Below are 19,032 nucleotides of genomic sequence, written 5' to 3' on the forward strand. Positions count from 1 at the left end.
ACAGCAGTTCAACCCAGGTGGCAGCAGAGAGGGACCACTGCTGCCCAGCATCACTGGAACATTGTTGTACAACTCCTTGGTGAGTCCCAGAGGAGGGACAGGTAGGGCTAGGAGGGGTGGGGTTTGGCTTTCCAGGATGTGGTGAAGAAGTTGGAGGGAGGGGTGAAGTGAATGCTGAGGATGTGGGGGAGGGGGGATGCCTGGGAATCTGATGTTGGGGTAGAGGGGTTTGTGTTGTTAAACATGGGGGATGTCTGAGAGGTATCTGCCGTGAGAATGGCCAGCAACATTTATTTCTCCTTGGCTTCCTCTTGCAATTAGTCTGTAGTACTTGACTGTTGGTAGTGCCACAGCACACACTTCCTCTTGTTGAATTGGCTGTAATTATGGCCACGCTGTCAGCATCTGGAAAAGCTATCTCATGGTAATGACCAGCGTTTTAGTTGTTAGGCCAGACCACTCTCTGGTTTGATTCCCTTCCCACCAATTGCCACGTTAAATAGTTAACATGGGATTTTTACTGTGCAGTCTCTCTTAATGCAGATAAAAGTACGAGTTGGCACTAGCATTTACCTTGTGGTAAAACCCATTCTAGTTGCTTTAATGCAGTTGGATAAAAGGGTTTGTATGTGAATTTTTCATCAGGTGCAACATTTTGGTTCTTTTTTTATTAAGCATGTCTTACCAGATCAGAACCCTTATCCCTTTATTTATGTTGGAAGTTAACCAAGGTTAAGGATACCTCATGGGATTGGTTATAGCTACAGCCTTAGCACCCTGAGGTTGTGGGTTCAAATCCCTTGCTGCTCCTTGTGACCCTGGGCAAATCACTTAATCCCCTCATTGCCCAGATAGAGTTTTAGCCCACCAGGACAGATAAGGAAATATGATAAAAGTACCTGAATGTAAAACCACTTAGGATATAAGTGGTATATAAATAAATAATAATATTGTACTGAGTTTTTGGCACAGTCCATTCATGTTATCTGCATGTTTGCAATGCATGAATTCACATATCCTCAGTTGCAACCAATATTCCCCATTTGTGCCGTTGTATTCACGGTATTCTCAGACTGACAAAAAGGCAGTTTTCTTTGCTTTCATTTTCACCTCACGTTCAGGCTTTGCTCCAAGATATGCCCCCCCAAGCATCCGGAGAGTGAATTAAAGGTACTTCAAGTGCTGTCCCATACACAAACCTAACCTTATTCTCCCAATAGGATGCATTGTTCACTTTCCGTGATTTTGAGGCACGAGTACTCTGGAACCTAACCTATTTTCCCATAGACTCAGTGTTTTGTTATTTGCAATTTTACGGTTCATGAACATTTTCACAAACTATACTACTGTGAATAATGAGAACAGACTGTAATTATAAATGTTCTCTAGTGCATAGAAAATTCAGTCCAGTATGTGATTTATTTTTTTCTTGTATCTTTTTTTCTTAAGCCAGGGGTCAAACTGCATTTTGTAGAAATGGGGAATGGACCAGTGGTATGCCTCTGCCATGGCTTTCCTGAATGTTGGTTCTCTTGGAGATATCAGGTAAAACTGATTTATGATTCTGAACCTAATCTTTTTTTTTTTTTTTTTTTTTTAAATATCTTTATTCATTTTTACATTATACAATCAAGTGTAAAAGAAATCAAGTCATACTGTACATTCTTCACTTGAAACTCTGCAATCATTTTATACCATAGACTATCTCCCCTCCCTCCATTTTCATATATTACCCCTCATAATGTCATAAAACCCACTCATCCCCCTTCCCTCTACACATATTTAATGGGGATAAATACAATTATTTATTATAATACTCAATTAATGGTCCCCACACCACTTTAAATTTCTTATAATAACCTCTCTTAGTTGCCAATGTTTTTTCCATTTCATACACCTGACAAACCGAACTCCACCAAAAACAGTAATTCAATCCCCTATAGTCTTTCCAATTATGTGTTATATGTTGGATGGCAACTCCTGTTAAAATCATTAACAGTTTATTATTATTCGATGAAATTTGACTTTTGGCCCTCATAGACATTCCAAACAAAACTGTGTCATATGATAGGGCCACAGGATTCTCTAACATACAATTTATTTGACCCCAGATCAATTTCCAAAAATTATTAATAAACGGACAATAAAATAATAGATGATCTAGAGTTCCAGCCTCAAGATGACAATGCCAACATCTATTAGACTTAGAGCAATCCAATTTTTGTAAACGAACAGGGGTCCAGAGTGCTCTATGCAACAGGAAAAACCATGTTTGCCTCATAGACACAGACATTGTACAATATCTTATCCTCCAAGACCAAATACGTGGCCATTGAGATGCATTAATTTGATGCTTAATCTCAATGCTCCAAATATCTCTAAGTACAGTCCTTGGTTTTTTATTTAAATATCCAGATAATGTTTTGTACCACTGCGCGGCCTGGTGATCCATAAAATCTGCCTGGAAGCATAAGAATTCTAGAGTAAAATGAGTATTTAAAGATTTCCATTCAGGGAACCCTGCCTGAATGGCCTGCATCAATTGCAACCATTTATAACTTTGTTTTTTATTAAGTCCAAATTTATGTTGTAATTGTGAAAACTCCAGCAGCTTACCATCATTAATAACATCATTTAAAGTACGTATTCCTGCTTCAATCCAATCCTTCCAGACAATCATAAAACCGCCTATTTGTATCTTGGAGTTCAGCCATATATTTTGACAAGTAGATTTTTGAATAGTAATAGGAGTTAAGTTGTTAACATACTTTAATGTTGTCCATGTGTCCATTAATATCCTATTACTTTTTCTTATTCTAGGCATTTTAATACTAATCAAATGACGAAGCCTAATAGGAGACATGAGCTGCCACTCCAACCATAACCAATCTGGAAGCTTCTCCATGAGTTCTGGGAGGACACAATACATACCTTGGCGCAAGATATAGGATTGATGAAACCTATAAAAATTTGGAAAATTTATCCCTCCCTCCTCAATTGGTTTTTGTAAAGTCACTAGAGCAATTCTTACAGCTTTACCCAGCCAAATAAATTTACTAAGAATATTATTTAACTTTTTGTAAAAAGACCCCTGAAATAAAACTGGTATCATTCCCATTTGATAACAAACCACAGGCAATATCATCATTTTGACTGTTTGTACTCTTCCCCACCAAGATAAATGTAAAGGATTCTATTGCTCACATAACTCTGTTACTTTTTGCAATAAACTTTTTTCATTCATTATAATTGTCTCATCAAGCGTGTTTTTTATCCATATACCTAAGTATTTTATTCCTTTTTCTTTCCATATAAAAGGGAATGAATCAAATAATCCTTTTGTGCAATGCACATTTAAAGGAAGAACTTCTGATTTAGTCCAATTTATTTTATATCCTGAAAACTTTCCAAATTTTTCTATCAAATCCAATAAATTTGGAATGGTTGTTTCAGGATTCCTCAAATGAAGTAATATATCATCCGCATATGCAGAAACTTTATATTCTTTATCCTTATGCGGTATACCCTGTATCTCCTCTTCCTGTTGAAAAGCTAGTAATAAGGGTTCAAGCACTATATCAAAAAGTAAAGGAGATAGAGGACATCCCTGTCTAACTCCCCTTTGCAATTTAAAACAATCAGAAAAATTATTATTGATATATAATCTAGCAACAGGAGAGCTATACAGAGTTTTAATCATTTGTATAAATCCCGAACCAATACCAAACCACTCCATGGCCTGATACATAAATGTCCATTCCACACAATCAAAAGCTTTCTCTGCATCCAGAGACACAGAAAAAGCCGGATCTCCAATTTCTTTTGTTAAATATAACATTTGCAATGCCAATCTGGTGTTATTAGAAGAGTGTCTCTGAGCAACAAACCCTGTTTGATTCATACCAACTATATGAGGAAGAGCTTTTGCCAAACGTGTAGCCAAAAGTTTGGCTAATAATTTACCATCTACATTTATCAACGAAATAGGCCTGTAATTTGAAACCAACATGGGATCTTTATTTGGCTTAGGCAAAACAATAGTTAATGATTCTGCCATAGTGCCTGATATACAACCTTTCTTTAGTTGATTCTGATATAAATTTAATAAATGAGGTAAAAGAGTATTTTGAAATGTTTTATAAAACTCTACCGTAAAACCATCACCACCTGGAGCGGTCCCCACTCTAAGAGACTTCAATGCTGTTTGTAATTCTTGTAAAGATATTGGATTTTCCAAACTTCTTTTTATATGATCAGGAATCTTCGGACCTTCAATATTATTTAAAAACTCTATACCATCTTTTTCTTTATTTAAATAAGACTCAGAAGAATACAGGTTTTTATAATAATTTAAAAACTGTTTTAAAATAGGACCAATCTGAAAATGAGTTTCACCTTTTTCATCTTTTATTGCATTCAATTTCATCTTTCTTTTTTTCACTTTAAGATAATTTGCCAATAGTCTTCCCGCCTTATTTGAGCTACCATAATACAAAGCTTGTTGACACATAATATTTTTTTTAGCCAAATTAGAAGAAATCTCATTATATTTATATTTTGCTTTTAATAAAGTTTGCAACGTAGAATTCTCCCACTTATTAATCAATTTTAATTCTAAATCTTTTATTTCTTGTTCCAATTCCGTAAATTGCTTATTTAATTGTTTTTTAGAATAAGCTGAAAATGATATAATTTGCCCTCTCATCGTTGCCTTAAAAGCATCCCATATTATTTCTGTAGATATTTCCTCTGTAATATTATTTTGAAAATATTCATCCATTTTTAATTGAAATTCTTCACAAAATTTTGGATATGCAAGCAATGCATTATTAAATCTCCATACCGGCCTAACATTATCTGGGTCATTAAAATTTAAAGAAATCCACACTCCTCCATGATCAATTCTAGAAAAAGATTTATGAACATGAATAAAATGAAAAATCTCGATCATTAAAATGAAGAATTCTCCATATATCTTTTAAATTACAAGAATTTATAAAATTATCCAACCCTAAAGATTTTAAAATTTTACTAGGTTTTTTATCCAATAAAGGGTCCACAACAGCATTAAAATCTCCTGCCACTATCAAATTATTAGCAGCCAGTGGTAAAATTATTGGTTGTAGAGTTTTAAAATATTCAGTTTGATTCGAATTAGGTACGTACACATTAAATAGCGCCACAGTATTATTGCCCATACTCATGTTCACATGCACCCATCTTCCTAATTTATCTGCTTTTACCATATTAAATCCTGCTGTACATTTTTTATTTATTAAAATTGCTACACCAGCTTTTTTTTCCCACCGCTGGTGCAAAAAAGCAATCCTTCACCCAATTACCAATTAAATTTTTTGATTCATCTCCATTAAGGTGAGTCTCCTGTATGAAATAGACATCCGCATTCTGTTTTTTTAAATATAGCAATACTTTTTCCTTTTTATCGGGTGGTTGAGACCATTAACATTTATTGAAAAAATTTTTTAAGTCATTATATTAAATCAAAACAATAATCAATAATATTCCTCACATCAATATTATAACCTCTTTTCCCCATTTTAAAATTATTATTAGACCCCATCCCTTCCCTTATACCCCTTCCCATATTCTTAATCCCCCCCCTCCCGTCCGTCCCTTGAATTATTTGCCAACTTTGAAGCGCACACTTTGACTAGGCAATAGATAAACTCCCCACAAGCTATATTTATAATTTTAAACCAATAGCCAGATCATTATCATATTAAAATGAAAATCACTTTATCACACAAGACTTCTTTATTAAGGTTTACCTTTTTTTTTTTCCCCTTTCCTTTCCCCCATCTCTCATAAACCCTCCCTTCTTTACTCATTCATTACCATTAAGATATTATTGAAATACATAAATAATCAAATCAAATTTTAAAATTACAATCATCCAAACCACATCCATCATCACATACCCTCAAATTAAATGTCACTTTTAAATATTATTAAATATATAATGGAAATCTTTCTTCCTGACTTTTTCTTTTCAAAAAGTCAATAATTCCCCAAACACAACAAATTTTATCCCTTTAACATAACCCTCCTAAAATTCCATACCTATTTTCACACTAGCATATTTGCTACCCTTTTAATTTCCACTCCATTCACAACATTCTCTTGTATCATATGTCTTATATTATAACATCCAAACTTTCCCTACATCCTTTGATTTTTACCAAAACTTCTAATTTTATTTTTTTTTTTAATCTCCTCACATATCCACCATTATTTATATTAAGGTCAGACCAATTTTTAGCACAAACAATAATATTATGACTCTTGTTGCATTAATATATTTGCAATTTCAAAACTATAGTCCATACATAACAACAAATTTCCTCTTCTTGTAATGAGATGCTATATGTCCCACAATGTCTCCTTCCGAATCTCCTCTTGCTTGCAGTTCCATATCAATTTCTATCCTCTCACACTACTGTTTATACATTCTCAGTTTCATCTTTTGATCCACCTTAAATCTCCTTTTCAAATAATTTGCACAAAGATGTATAATGACCACAATTTCAAACTTGTGGTGTCATTCATAGGTCTTTCACATTCTACATATATAAACCCTGTTCCTTTTTATTGACCCTCATATCTCTGTCATTTTTATTTTAAGGTCAGGCCAACTATATACCAGAACCATCTTCAAAAAATCCTCTACTGCATTTATAGATTTTCATTTCAATGTCTTATTCCATATATCACAGCAGTCTTCTCCTTTTATGCAAATAATAATTGTAAGGCATATAAAGTCTCAGTCTAACTCTCATCTTGCTTGCAGATCCATTCTATTTAATGTCCTCTTGCTTGTAGTTTATACCTTCTCAGTACTATTTAGAACTTATCTCCTTCAATCTGTTTTTCACAATCCTCCACCGTTACTCAGACTGTCTGTCCAAACAGCAAGTCAGTATAATCCATCTTATTAACCTCTGTCTTTTAAAAGGTCTGTAATATTGCATCTCTTAAACTCTTACAGGCTACATTCCATTTGCCTCATGACAAGATAGAATGCGGAATGTATTTGAAATCCAACTGCAGCCATGCCTTTAGAATCTCATTAACTTTTTTTTTTTTTTTAAACATATAAATTCCAAACAAATAATAAACATTTCAACCAAGAACACAAATACTTAATACTTTCATCCAAATCTCTACTAAGTAGCCATTGGTGATTCGCACTGCTCCAGAAACTCCTTAAGTTTATCTGCAGTATCAAAATTCAAAGTTTTATTTTTATAAGTGACCCGCATAGTTGCCGGGTATATGAGCCCATATCTAGCACCCAGACTTCTCAGCTGTGGTCTCAAGTCTAATAGCTGCTTCCTCTTTTGTGCCGTTGCTCTGGCAAAGTCAGGCACTATGTAAATCTTTGAATCCTGACACTTTAAGTTTTTATTATCTTTAGCTAATTTAATTATTTCAGCTACCTGCTGATATCTAAGTAGCTTATAGATCAGTGGACGTGGTCCTTTTTGGCTGTTTGATAATCTCGTTGGGACCCTGTGTGCACGTTCTATTTCCAACGGATACTTATTTTGCAACAGGAGCACCTTGGGCAAAAAATTAATTAAAAATCCAATCGGATCTGACTTTTCAATTCCCTCCGGGACCCCAAGCACCCTTAAATTACTCCCTATTGGACAAATCTTCCAGCTCCCTTTTCAGTGCTTCAATTTCCTTACTGTGTTCCTTGTGTTTTATACTTTCCTCCTCACACTTTTCCACTCGTTTATCAATTTGATCCACTTTCATTTCATCGCTTGTAATTTATTTGATAAACATACCACCTCTTCTTTGACTTCTTTTATATTTTTAGCGCATTCCAATATTATTTCCTTTATCACCTTTATTTCTTTCATTATGTCTTTGTTTTCTACATCCTCCGGCGGCAACGGAACTGACAGCGGTGTAGCCGTATCAAATTTCGATCGCTTCACGCTTCCTGAGCTGCTCCCCGCCGCCAAAATTTTGTTTTGCTTTCCCAAAGCCATTATTCACCTCTGCCTCACTTTTCAGAGTGAAATTTAAATTTTTTCCGGCTATGTTCTCTGTCAACTAGCTTGTCTTCACGGAGCAACTCCACTACCCAGCCATTTTCGTCTGCTCCAAAGCCACGCCCCCCTGAACCTAATCTTTTACCATTACAACAGCACAGAATTAATTTAGCTTGGTGGCTGGTGATCATATGGCCACAATCTCCCCCTGATAAAGAAAGTGAAAGTATAATGCTTAATTTGTTAGATTTGTTATGAAAAGTTAAAAATCTTAAAATTCTCTTTGAATTTAGGGAAGCTGGATAAGCAATAATTTTAGGAAGTAGTGTGTTCTGTAATTCTAACCAGTTCATACTGCTTAGTTTTCTGAGGTGCAAAACATTTTTGTTTTATAACAGATTTGAAGAGTTTTTAATTTCAAAATTGTCATTTATATTAGAGTAACAAAAGGGAGAAAGGCAAAACTTTACAAAAAATGAGATGGTAAAAGGAATAGAAGGAGCTAATGGTTAATATAAAGCCATATATTAACAGCAGAGATGACCAGAAATCCATATAAAAATGTATATATATGAGTATATTTATTAATAAACGTATGGCTTTATGTTGACATCTGCTGGTTCAGCTGTTATGTATTTAGTTTTATACTGACTTCTGGCCATCTCCACTTCAATTATACTAGCATACAGATCCAATAAAGATACCAAGGTCTTTCTTTGTGGTACTGTTTTCTCCCGCCTTGGAGGATATCTCATCTGCACAGAGTTTCGCTCAGAATTGTTTTTAGCCTTTGATCTATGAGTTTTCGAATCGGGACCCTCAGGGACCCCTGAGGAAGACAGTTTTGTCGAAACATGGACCGTGTTTGGTCCATAGTCCCCAATGATTTGGGTCCTACATACTTCTCCATGTGGATTATTGGATTGTACTTTCAATAAAGCCTGCATCTTGAACATCATGTTCTCCACAGTGTTTTTGTTACTGTTTTGAAACTACATCATCTTTCTTGTTTTTGTCCCAGATTCCTGCCCTTGCTGATGCAGGCTTCCGTGTTCTTGCTTTGGATATGAAAGGCTATGGTGACTCAAGTGCTCCGCCAGGTACTTTATTTTATTTAAAAATATGTACTTGTCACTGTTTTCATTGATCATTCCTGTGCAAACAGCATACCATTCCTTACGGATGGGTTGTGTACCCCCACTCACGAGTTGGATTGTAGAAGGTATCAAATCATTTTTTCTCAGCTCTGCCTCCTTATCTTCCTGGGCATTGCCCTCACTCTTCAGTCTTAACTTCTACAGGTGAGTTGAGAAGGTGTCTTTTCCTTATTTTCAGGTATTAATCTGATTTTTTTGAGGCTTCTTTATGCTAATAGGTTCCCAGTAGTCCTGGGACAGCTCTGCCTGGGAAAAGAGTCAAACATTGGGGTCTGAAGCCAGAAGGGCCACACTTTTAAAAGAGCACCTGCCTGATCGGAGCTTGGGAATAGGTTCCCTAGGAGTAATGCTCGCCCCTGAAGAGTCAGGCGTTTGAGTGCAGGCTGATTAGACCATGTGACTGGCCAGGATGCTTGGCGGAGGTCGACTGTGTTCCCCCCATTGAAGAATCGTGTGGGAGCGTAAGGGATAGAAGGTTTTGGGTTTTGGAACCTGAATAAAAGGCAGCCTGAAGAGACAAGCCACTGGAGCCACCCTTGCTTGTCTGAGGCAGAAATTCCTTCTCCATTTCTAGCTGCAGCGAAAAGCTGATGCTGATGCAGTCACAGCACATGGCAGTTCTGTGAGTACGCAGCTTATTACTGTCTATAGGAAAATTGGAGTGGGTCATAAATTGGCAAAATTAAGGGTTTTGGGGGTTATCCCAAGGGACCCCCACCTCTAAAATCCTCTTTTCAACATTTTTGAACTTTTAGTTTTGTTCCCACAGGCCATTTTTTAGCGCTAAAACACTGCCACAGCAGATATCTTGAATTTCCCAATTTTATTTTAAAAGCCTCTATCTGCCTTTAGAACATATCAATTGGAAGAATCACAGTAACCTTAGTTATACATTTTGGTGGAATACATTATGTCATATATTTAAAATGGAACGAGTAATAGCAATACAAAGAGGGACATATACTAAATTTATAAAAATATGGAGGGCCATTGACAAAATATTGTAGTGAATAGTCATCACTTCTTCTCTTCTCTTCTTTTCTTTTTCTTCTTTTGCCACACCAAAGGGGGGAGGGTGTTGGGTACAATTTTACATAATATGTTATAATACATTCTATAGTATGTGTATATTCTGATTGAAAATATGATGGAGGTGGGGGGTAAACGTATCACTAGATTTTTATGTAGTAGATATCAAAGTGCTATTGTGTAATAACTTGTTGAAATATATTATTGTGTGCACTTATTGTCAAATTTGAAAATGAATAAAGAAGGAAAAAAAAAAAAAGAACACCTCAATTTTTTTTAAAAATTGATTCTAATGGACTCCTCAGGAGGTTTTACACCTATATCATGTCAAGTTTGTGCTGGATGATTGCTTGAGGAACGTCCATGCACTAAGAATGGGGCAGGGGGAGCTTAGCCCCCTCTGGTCTCTCTGTGGGTCAGGAGTCGCAGAAAGTGTGAGAGTTGAGTCTCCGAACACTGTTAGAACCCCTATACCGGGACTACATGTCACCGGTAAAGTGCTTCTATGTGGAAGCATCTGACCATGAAAAGAGGTGAATTTCAGATAGGCAGAGGTCCCCGGAGGATTCAGGTCAGATCTTTGACCCCAATTTTGTGACCCTGATATATGCAGCCTACCAAAAATATGAATGAATACCTACAGAGTGTCAGCAAGGAGGTGCACAGAGAGGTTTACCTCCTCAGGGCAAAACCCCTTCACAGTCTGTGGAGCTGCAGGAACCAGAGGTCCAGTCAGACTAAGACTGGGATGATTTGAGGTTGGACACTATGCCATTGCTCTCCAAGAAAACATCCTTTCTGAAAGATTCTGCTTCACAGTTTGGGACAGACAGCCAGGAATCAGTGGCAGCCCTAGACCAGGGAAAGGATTCGACAGTGCAAAGACTTTCAAAACTGTCAGATTTAATTTGAAGTTCCAGTGTAGTAGTGATGGTATGCTGAACCATAGGGTTGTCCATCTGTGCTCAGAAGTGTACTGCAGAAGATGTCAATCACAGCTTTTCAAATCCTCTGCTGCCCCCTTTAGTTCTTTCTTGTGCAGGTGAGCATGAAGGTGTCTCTTTGATCTACTCCGGTTATTTCTTTATTGTTTTGCGGTACCTATTTTTAGTTTGTTCACGGGTTTTTACATGTCTTCAAGAAACTGCTGTGCCTGCTTGGAGCTGGCAGGTGTATCCTTTGAGGACCTGTACAGCCAGACTGCTGAAGATTTATGGAGCTCAGGGTTCCGGGCCCTAAGCATTTGCCTGCTTCCTTGACTTGGTGAGGAGCTTGAGTGCAGGCTGTTGGGTATCAATGGTGTCCTTTAGGGTGCTTAGGGTGCCGGCTGCAGCTTCACTCCCCCCCCTTTCTGCATCCGTAACGGCCCGAGGGAGGGGGGTGTTGAGGATCAGCCCAAAGATCTCGTCATGGAAGCTGACTGACAGCTTGAGGCAGAGAACCCTTCCAGATCCAGCTATACTTTTAAAGGAGCTGAGGCAAGCTGTAACACTGTTTCCCCTGCACATGGTTTGTAAGTATAGGCTGTGACAACTTTTTGGGAAAATAGGGGGGGCGGGGGGGGGGGTGTCTTGAAAACTGTGTTTTGACAGTTTCTGAAGTTAAGTCTTTGGTCCTCTCCTCTAAAATCCTATTTTTTTAAGTTGTTGTCAGCCCTGAATCATTTTTAAGCTGTGTTTGGCGCTAAAACAATGCTGCGGTGGCCATCTAGGATTTCTCAAACATTTTTCTAAGTTCTCAAACTTCTTCAAAACATCTTGTTTTACCTCAAAACTGATTGGGATGGAATCCTCAGACCCTAATCCCCTATAACATGCTTTATCCCAGGACAAGTAGGCAGCATATTCTTAACTGATGGGTGACGGCACCAACGGAGTCCCGGTATGGAAAATTTTAGAGTGATTGCACTCTAAGAACTTAGAAAGTTTTAGTTAGGCCGCACCACGCATGCGCGAGTGCCTTCCCGCCCGACGGAGGCGCGCGGTCCCCAGTTTCTTAGTTTCCATGGAGCTTAGAAGATGCGTTTTTTTCAATGGTCGTTGAAAAACTTTTTTCGCCTTCCCTCTCGCTCGGTTTTTGCCTTGGAAGTTTCTCTTCCTTCTTGTTTCTTTTCTTGTAGTCTTATTTTTTAAAAAAACAAAAACTTTATTTTTTTCGGGTTCGCCCCGGCGGGGCCTGGTGTAATCATCGAGTCCTCCACTTTTGATTTAGCAGAGGCTGTGTTCACCTTCATGCCCCCTCAGCCTGGATTCAAAAAGTGCCAACGGTGTGCTAGGCCCATCTCGTTGACCGACCCGCACAATTGGTGTCTCCAGTGCTTGGGTCCGGATCACAGGGCTTCCACCTGCACCCGTTGTGCTACTTTGAAAAAGCGTACTTTGAAGAACAGGCAAATTCAACAAAAACTCCTGTTCGGTGCCGCAATGGCTGATCCTTCGGCATTGACACTGGCGTCGACTGTTTCTCAGCCGGCGCCCACTTTCTCGACGCCGCGTGACACTGTACCAGCGTCGCACCCTACAGGTAAGCCGGCTAAGAAGCCTTCCTCCTTGGAGCGTCCTCCAGTCGCTGTGGCAGAGAGTCCAATCCTGCCAACCTCGAGGCGCCCCTGTAAACGCTCCGCCTCTATAGAGGTGAGTGCATCCTCCTCGGCCTAATCATCCTCTGGGCGTTGAGCAGCACCACAGGTACCGCAGAAAAAGAAAGCGGTACTGGTGCCCTCCCTGGACGACCGTATTGCAGCAGTCCTTCAGGTGCAGCTTAAAGAGCAGTTGCAACAGCTCCTTTCTGCTCCCTTGGCACCAAGCCTTCCAGTTCCGGTCCGGTCTGAGCCATCGGTACCACTTGTGGAGCCACCATTATTGTCGGCTTCCACTCTGTCGGTACCGGTCCACTCCGCTTCTTAGGCTTCCATGCCGATATTGTCTGCAGAACCGAAAGGTCAGCATCGTGCAGTTCAGACTACCGACCCCGCACAAATTTCTGACTCCCAGCACCGGCAACCATTGACTTCTCCAGGTACCGCATCCCCCCGTTCTGGGAAGTCGTTGCGTAAGGCCAGGCATCTTGAACCCTCGACGCCAGACTCTCGGGGCCGTAGTTCACAAGTCAGAGACCCTGATCTTTGGGATGATTCTGAAGAGCCTCTATTATCTGATGCAGAGGCCTCTTCTGCTGAGGAAGATCCTTTTCCTCAGGATCCTTCTGTTAAACCTGATTCTTCTTCTTTCACTTCTTTCCTGAAAGAAATGTGTGAGTCTCTCTCCATTCCTTTAGAGGCTGAATCTAAAAAGTCCAAGGCTTTTCTTGAGGCTTTGGACTTTGACCAACCTCCCAAAGAATTTCTCAAATTACCACTCCATAATATTTTAAGAGAGACTTTCTATAAAAACTTGGAGACCCCTTTAACAATTCCTGGGGCTCCAAGGAAATTGGACACTCTATACCGAGTAATTCCCATTCCAGGCTTTGACAAACCTCAGTTACCACATGAATCTTTACTTGTGGAATCCACCTTGAAGAAGACTGCGGGCTCTAGTGTCTATGCTTCTGTCCCTCCTGGCAGAGAAGGCAAAGCTAAGGATAAATTTGGCAAACACCTTTACCAAAATGCAGTGCTTGCCAACCGTTCAGGTAACTATTTTTTTCACTTTTCTTTTTACCTGAAACAGCTTATCCAACAACTTTCCTCCTTTGAGAAGTATCTCCCAGACAGGAAACTTTCCTCATTCCGTCACTACACATCAACTTTATTACAACTTCGTAAGTTCATGGTGCGATCCATCTATGACACCTTTGAACTTACCTCCAGGGCTACAGCATTGGCAGTTGCTATGAGACGTCTCGCTTGGCTTCGAGTCTCTGAACTCGATGTCAACCACCAGGACCGTCTTGCCAACGCCCCCTGTTTAGGTGATGAGTTGTTTGGTGAGTCCATGGACTCTACTACTCAAAAGCTTTCTGCGCATGAGACTCGTTGGGACACTCTTCTCAAGAACAAGAAAAAGCCTCCACCTGCCCGACCTTTTCGCCAGCAGTCAGCTTATCAGCGTCGATATTCTGTTAGACCTTTACCATCTGCTCCTCAGCAGCCAAGACGTCGGCATCCACAGCAATGCCAACCACCTCGTGCACAACAACAACAGGTGAAGCCTCCTCCTCCACCACCAAAGTCAACTCAACCCTTTTGACTCCATTCTCCAGAGCCTCGCCAGCCTTCTTCCATCAGCCCTGCAGTCTCAGCCTATAGGAGGACGTCTATCTTTTTTTCTCAGCCGTTGGGAGACCATCACCTCAGACCAGTGGGTTCTCAACATCATCCGCCACGGCTATTCTCTCAACTTTCAGACTCTTCCCATCCAAAGTCCTCCAAAAGAGTCTGCTTTGAATACACCTCAGTCCTCCCTCCTCCTTCAGGAGGTACAATCCCTTCTTCTGAACGCCATAAAGGAAGTTCCTCTAGATCAGAAGGGGCAGGGATTCTACTCCCGTTATTTTCTGGTCCCCAAAAAAACCGGAGACCTCAGACCCATTCTAGATCTCCGAGATCTCAACAAATGCTTGGTCAAAGAAAAGTTCAAAATGCTTTCTCTGGCCACACTTTATCCTCTTCTCACTCAGGGCGACTGGCTATGCTCCCTCGATCTCAAGGAGGCCTACACTCACATTCCGGTCAACCAAGCCTCCAGACAGTATTTCCGCTTCATGATCAATCGCTGCCATTACCAGTACAAGGTGTTACCCTTCGGTCTTGCCTCCTCTCCCAGGGTATTCACAAAGTGTCTCATTGTGGTGGCCGCTTTTCTACGCTCTCACCATCTTCAAGTCTTCCCCTACCTGGACGACTGGTTAATCAAGGCTCCTTCATCTCAGGAAGTGCTTTATGCCACCAATCAGACCATCCTATTTCTCCAACTTCTGGGTTTCGAAATCAATCTACCCATGTCACATCTCATCCCCACTCAACGACTTCAGTTCAACGGAGCGATCTTGGACACTGTTTTTCATGAGGGCGTTTCTTCCATCCAATCGCCTTCAGACTCTTCTTCATCTCTGTCAGCAGGTGCTCTCATAGCTGTCCATCTCTGTAAAACAAATGATGATACTCTTGGGTCACATGGCCTCAACAGTTCATGTCACCCCCTTCGCACGTCTTAACCTGCGCACTCCTCAATGGACCCTAGCTACCCAGTGGTCCCAGGCGACAGATCCTTGTTCGCGACACATATTTGTGACTTCGTCACTTCGACAGTCTCTGCAATGGTGGTTGAAATCTTACAATCTCTCCAGAGGTCTTCTGTTCCATTTGCCTCCTCATCATCTGGTCATCACCACAGACGCATCCCCATATGCCTGGGGAGCTCATTTGAATGATTTCCAAACTCAAGGTCTTTGGACTACCCAGGAAAAGAAACATCACATCAATTTCCTGGAACTCAGAGCGATGTTTTATGCCCTCAAGGCTTTTCAGCATCTCCTCTTTCCTCAAGTTCTACTACTTTGCACAGACAATCAAGTAGCAATGTACTACATCAACAAACAGGATGGGACGGGCTCTCGCCTGTTGTGTCAGGAGGCCCAAAAGATTTGGTCTTGGACAACAGCTCGCCATTTGTTCCTGAAAGCTGTCTACATCCAGGGAGAACAGAATTCCTTAGCAGACAATCTCAGCAGAATTCTCCAACCCCACGAATGGATTCTCGATCTCACAACTCTTCAGTCCATTTTCGCTCAATGGGGCACTCCCCAGGTGGACCTTTTTGAAGCTCCTCACAATCATCAACTGCCCCAATTTTGCTCCAGACTCTACTCCCCGCACTGTCTGGCAGCAGATGAGTTTCTCCTGGATTGGACCAATCTATTCTTTTATGCATTTCCGCCTCTGCCTCTCATGTTGTGGACCTTGTTCAAGCTCTGCAGTGAACGAGCCACCACGATTCTCATTGCTCCACGGTGGCCCAGGCAACATTGGTTCTCTCTTCTGCTTCAACTCAGTAGAAGAAGAATGGGCTCCCTGGAACTGTTTCCTTCTCTGCTCACTCAGCATCAGCAGTCCCTCCTTCATCCCAACCTGCAGTCTCTGCACCTGACAGCTTGGTATCTCTCGGGCTGACCTCAGCTCATTCTCTTTCTCAGCCTGTTCGTTCTATTCTTGATGCTTCCAGGAAACCGGCCACTCTTCACCAGAAATGGACTCAGTTTTCTTCCTGGTGCCTTCTGTGAAACGAACATGATCCGTTTCTAGGTCCCGAAATCGTTCTGCAAAACATTCTGTCATCTGGAGGCAATTCCCCTTAGAAAGAAAGATAGGTAGCCAGTATTCTAAAGGGATTTTTGCCTGATTTATTATGAGTCTGCAAAACATTTATATATCTGTTACATGGGTCAGTGGTAACCATCACAACAAAAGGGGGATGGACAAGAGAGGGGAGGGGGTGCGTGAGCAGGATATGTACTTCATTGTTTAAATCTTAAAGGTGTTAAGAGCTGTGGGGGGTTGAGCCTTCATGTCTCAGACAACTAACCTAGTTAACATAAATTAAATGACCTCTTCCCAAACCATTAAGAGAGTAAACACCCAACATTCTGCATCTGATTACCTCCAGCACAGGCAGGAACAAAAGACATCCTTTTAGACAGAGACAGAAAACTTATCCATTAAAATGTGTCCTTTCAATCCCTTCTTACGTCATGAAAATGACGTCATAAATGTACAGCATGAGCGTGGAGGGAGAGATATTCTAGATATGTCTCTTGAGGAGGAGTTTTCTAGGGGCTGTAATATGAGTCAAACAGCGCAGGAACAGTCTAAAATTTATAACAATAAGAAGGTCTTTTACCCACCCCTGCATCCAACTAAAATACTGGTCCCAAGGATTAGATAAACCAGAGTTACGTTTAAGTTCAACATTCTTATTGATAGTAATAAGGGACTCAAACCTAGCCTTAACCTGGTCTTGGGCCTTGAATTCATCTGGGACCTATCTCATCTATGTATAGCTAAAGTGCACTGGCCTATCTACTGGCTGAGTAGTTTAACACGGAGCCGGAGGTCTCCACAGAGCCAGTAAATATCACCTAAAGCAAAATCTAATGCTGCAACAGTGAAGCATACCTATAATTTCCAAAAAAATACTAGGCTGTAGTTAAATTTCCAGTATGCCTCGGACAATAGTTTCTGATTAATACATTAACACATTTTAGCTAATCATGATTTAATCAGGACTACTTGAAACCGTCTTCCTGCCCTCAGGGTCTATCTGCATCCCCATGCCAGAGTCAGATTGATACAATTTCCCATAGGCCTTTGGTGACACCAGCTATGCCAACCGAAAATGCTGAACGCCTGCAACAGCTATGCTGACATCTTCCATATTCTTTGAAATGAAAGCAAACTTGTGGTACCCTTAGCCAGCTTGCCTCGCTTATGCCTTGCCAATCTCTAACAGTATATCATAGCTGTCCTCCAAGCTATGAAGATGAACAGTTCCCATTATGAGTTCAAACCTCTGTCTTAGGTTGCATAGATCGTATCTATATCTTACCCGTCGTTGAGCGAATGAACGTGCATAAGGGTTGTAGGAAACTTTCTCAGGAGGCCCAGGCAAAAAGGTACAAGGATGTCATAAGAGAGTATGTAAGTATGGGATATGGGATAATATTATCTCTGACCCTGGTAATGGTAATGCAATAGGCCATGCCAAATTAAAACCAAATTAGAACCAAATTAGCAAGTTTGTCAGAGAAGATACTGGAAATTCATGTATAACTGCCTTAAAAGCTAGAAGGAACTTTGTGAGAAAAGAAATGTACACGTGTTTCACTCTACAGCAAAGGAGAATCATAACAATACATAGCAAAATTTGTAGAATAGTTAAGATAGGATGAATTAAAACATTAAATACATGGTTTGCAGTGGGCGAATACTCAAAGAAAAGTTCCAAAGCTTGAGACATGAGCATCTTGGAGCAAATTTTGTGCAATCTGTCCATTTTCAAAAGTGATAGTATGATTCACTTCTTTGGAGGTTTTCTTAAGTTGTTCAATGTAAGTATGGAGTTCAGTAAAGTTCAGCAGCTTTTGGAATGTCTCATTCCCCATTCCAAGAGGTAGTGGATGTACAGCATATGAAATAAAGTCTGAAATGTCCATAGAATAGGTTAAATAGGAGGAATTGTACAGCAAAGCGTTCTTAGGAAGGTGGCTATCTCCGATGAACAGGAAACATTGTGTACAGCATGTGTGGAAAAGTCTTTGCAGTCAGGGTGCATGAAGATGAATTAGTCCAGCAGGAACCGGCAGTCTCTTTAAACTGATGAGGTTCACACTTGAAATGAAAGGATGTTTGCACAGGATCTGATGTTTGCACAGGATCAGTCAAGTCACTGGAAACTGGTGGTGTTTGCCCTTGAGATGAAATGATGTCTGTGCATACAGGGAGGGATTTGAAAAGAGTCCCGATATCATTCAGCAGCTGTACTCCAGTGTGATCCAAATAAGAGATAGAAAATGGAGGAGAAACCATGTTGCCTGTACTGAATGTAGAGAGAGAGAGAGACCAGGTTGCCTGTACTGAATGTGGCAACATGTGACAATGTTAATACATTTACTTGTTATAGTTATGGCAAAAGAGAGACAATATTCAAGTACTTAAGGTTCTTAATCAGACATTCCAAAAATATATGTTTTTGTGTGCCGCATATAACTATTATGGCAATTCAGAGAGACCATAATTCTGTACTGAATGTATTTAAAAAATTATGTCAGTCAGAAATGTGTACTGAATGGTTCATATCAAGTGAGCACCATACAATAAACACTGT

The 19,032-nt window shown here is 40.1% G+C and overlaps 1 protein-coding gene across 1 annotated transcript in view; it reads left to right on the forward strand.

The window, feature by feature from the left end:
* The window catches only part of EPHX2 (epoxide hydrolase 2), a 128,803-nt gene that overhangs the window by 38,621 nt on the left and 71,150 nt on the right, over positions 1-19,032 (forward strand). The window contains exons 7-8 of the mRNA XM_033938446.1: positions 1,450-1,545; positions 9,046-9,124. Coding sequence (XP_033794337.1) covers positions 1,450-1,545; positions 9,046-9,124 — 175 coding nt within the window. The remainder of the gene's footprint in view (positions 1-1,449; positions 1,546-9,045; positions 9,125-19,032) is intronic.

The sequence above is a fragment of the Geotrypetes seraphini genome, chromosome 3 (assembly GCF_902459505.1).
Source record: "Geotrypetes seraphini chromosome 3, aGeoSer1.1, whole genome shotgun sequence".
NCBI lineage: Eukaryota > Metazoa > Chordata > Amphibia > Gymnophiona > Dermophiidae > Geotrypetes > Geotrypetes seraphini.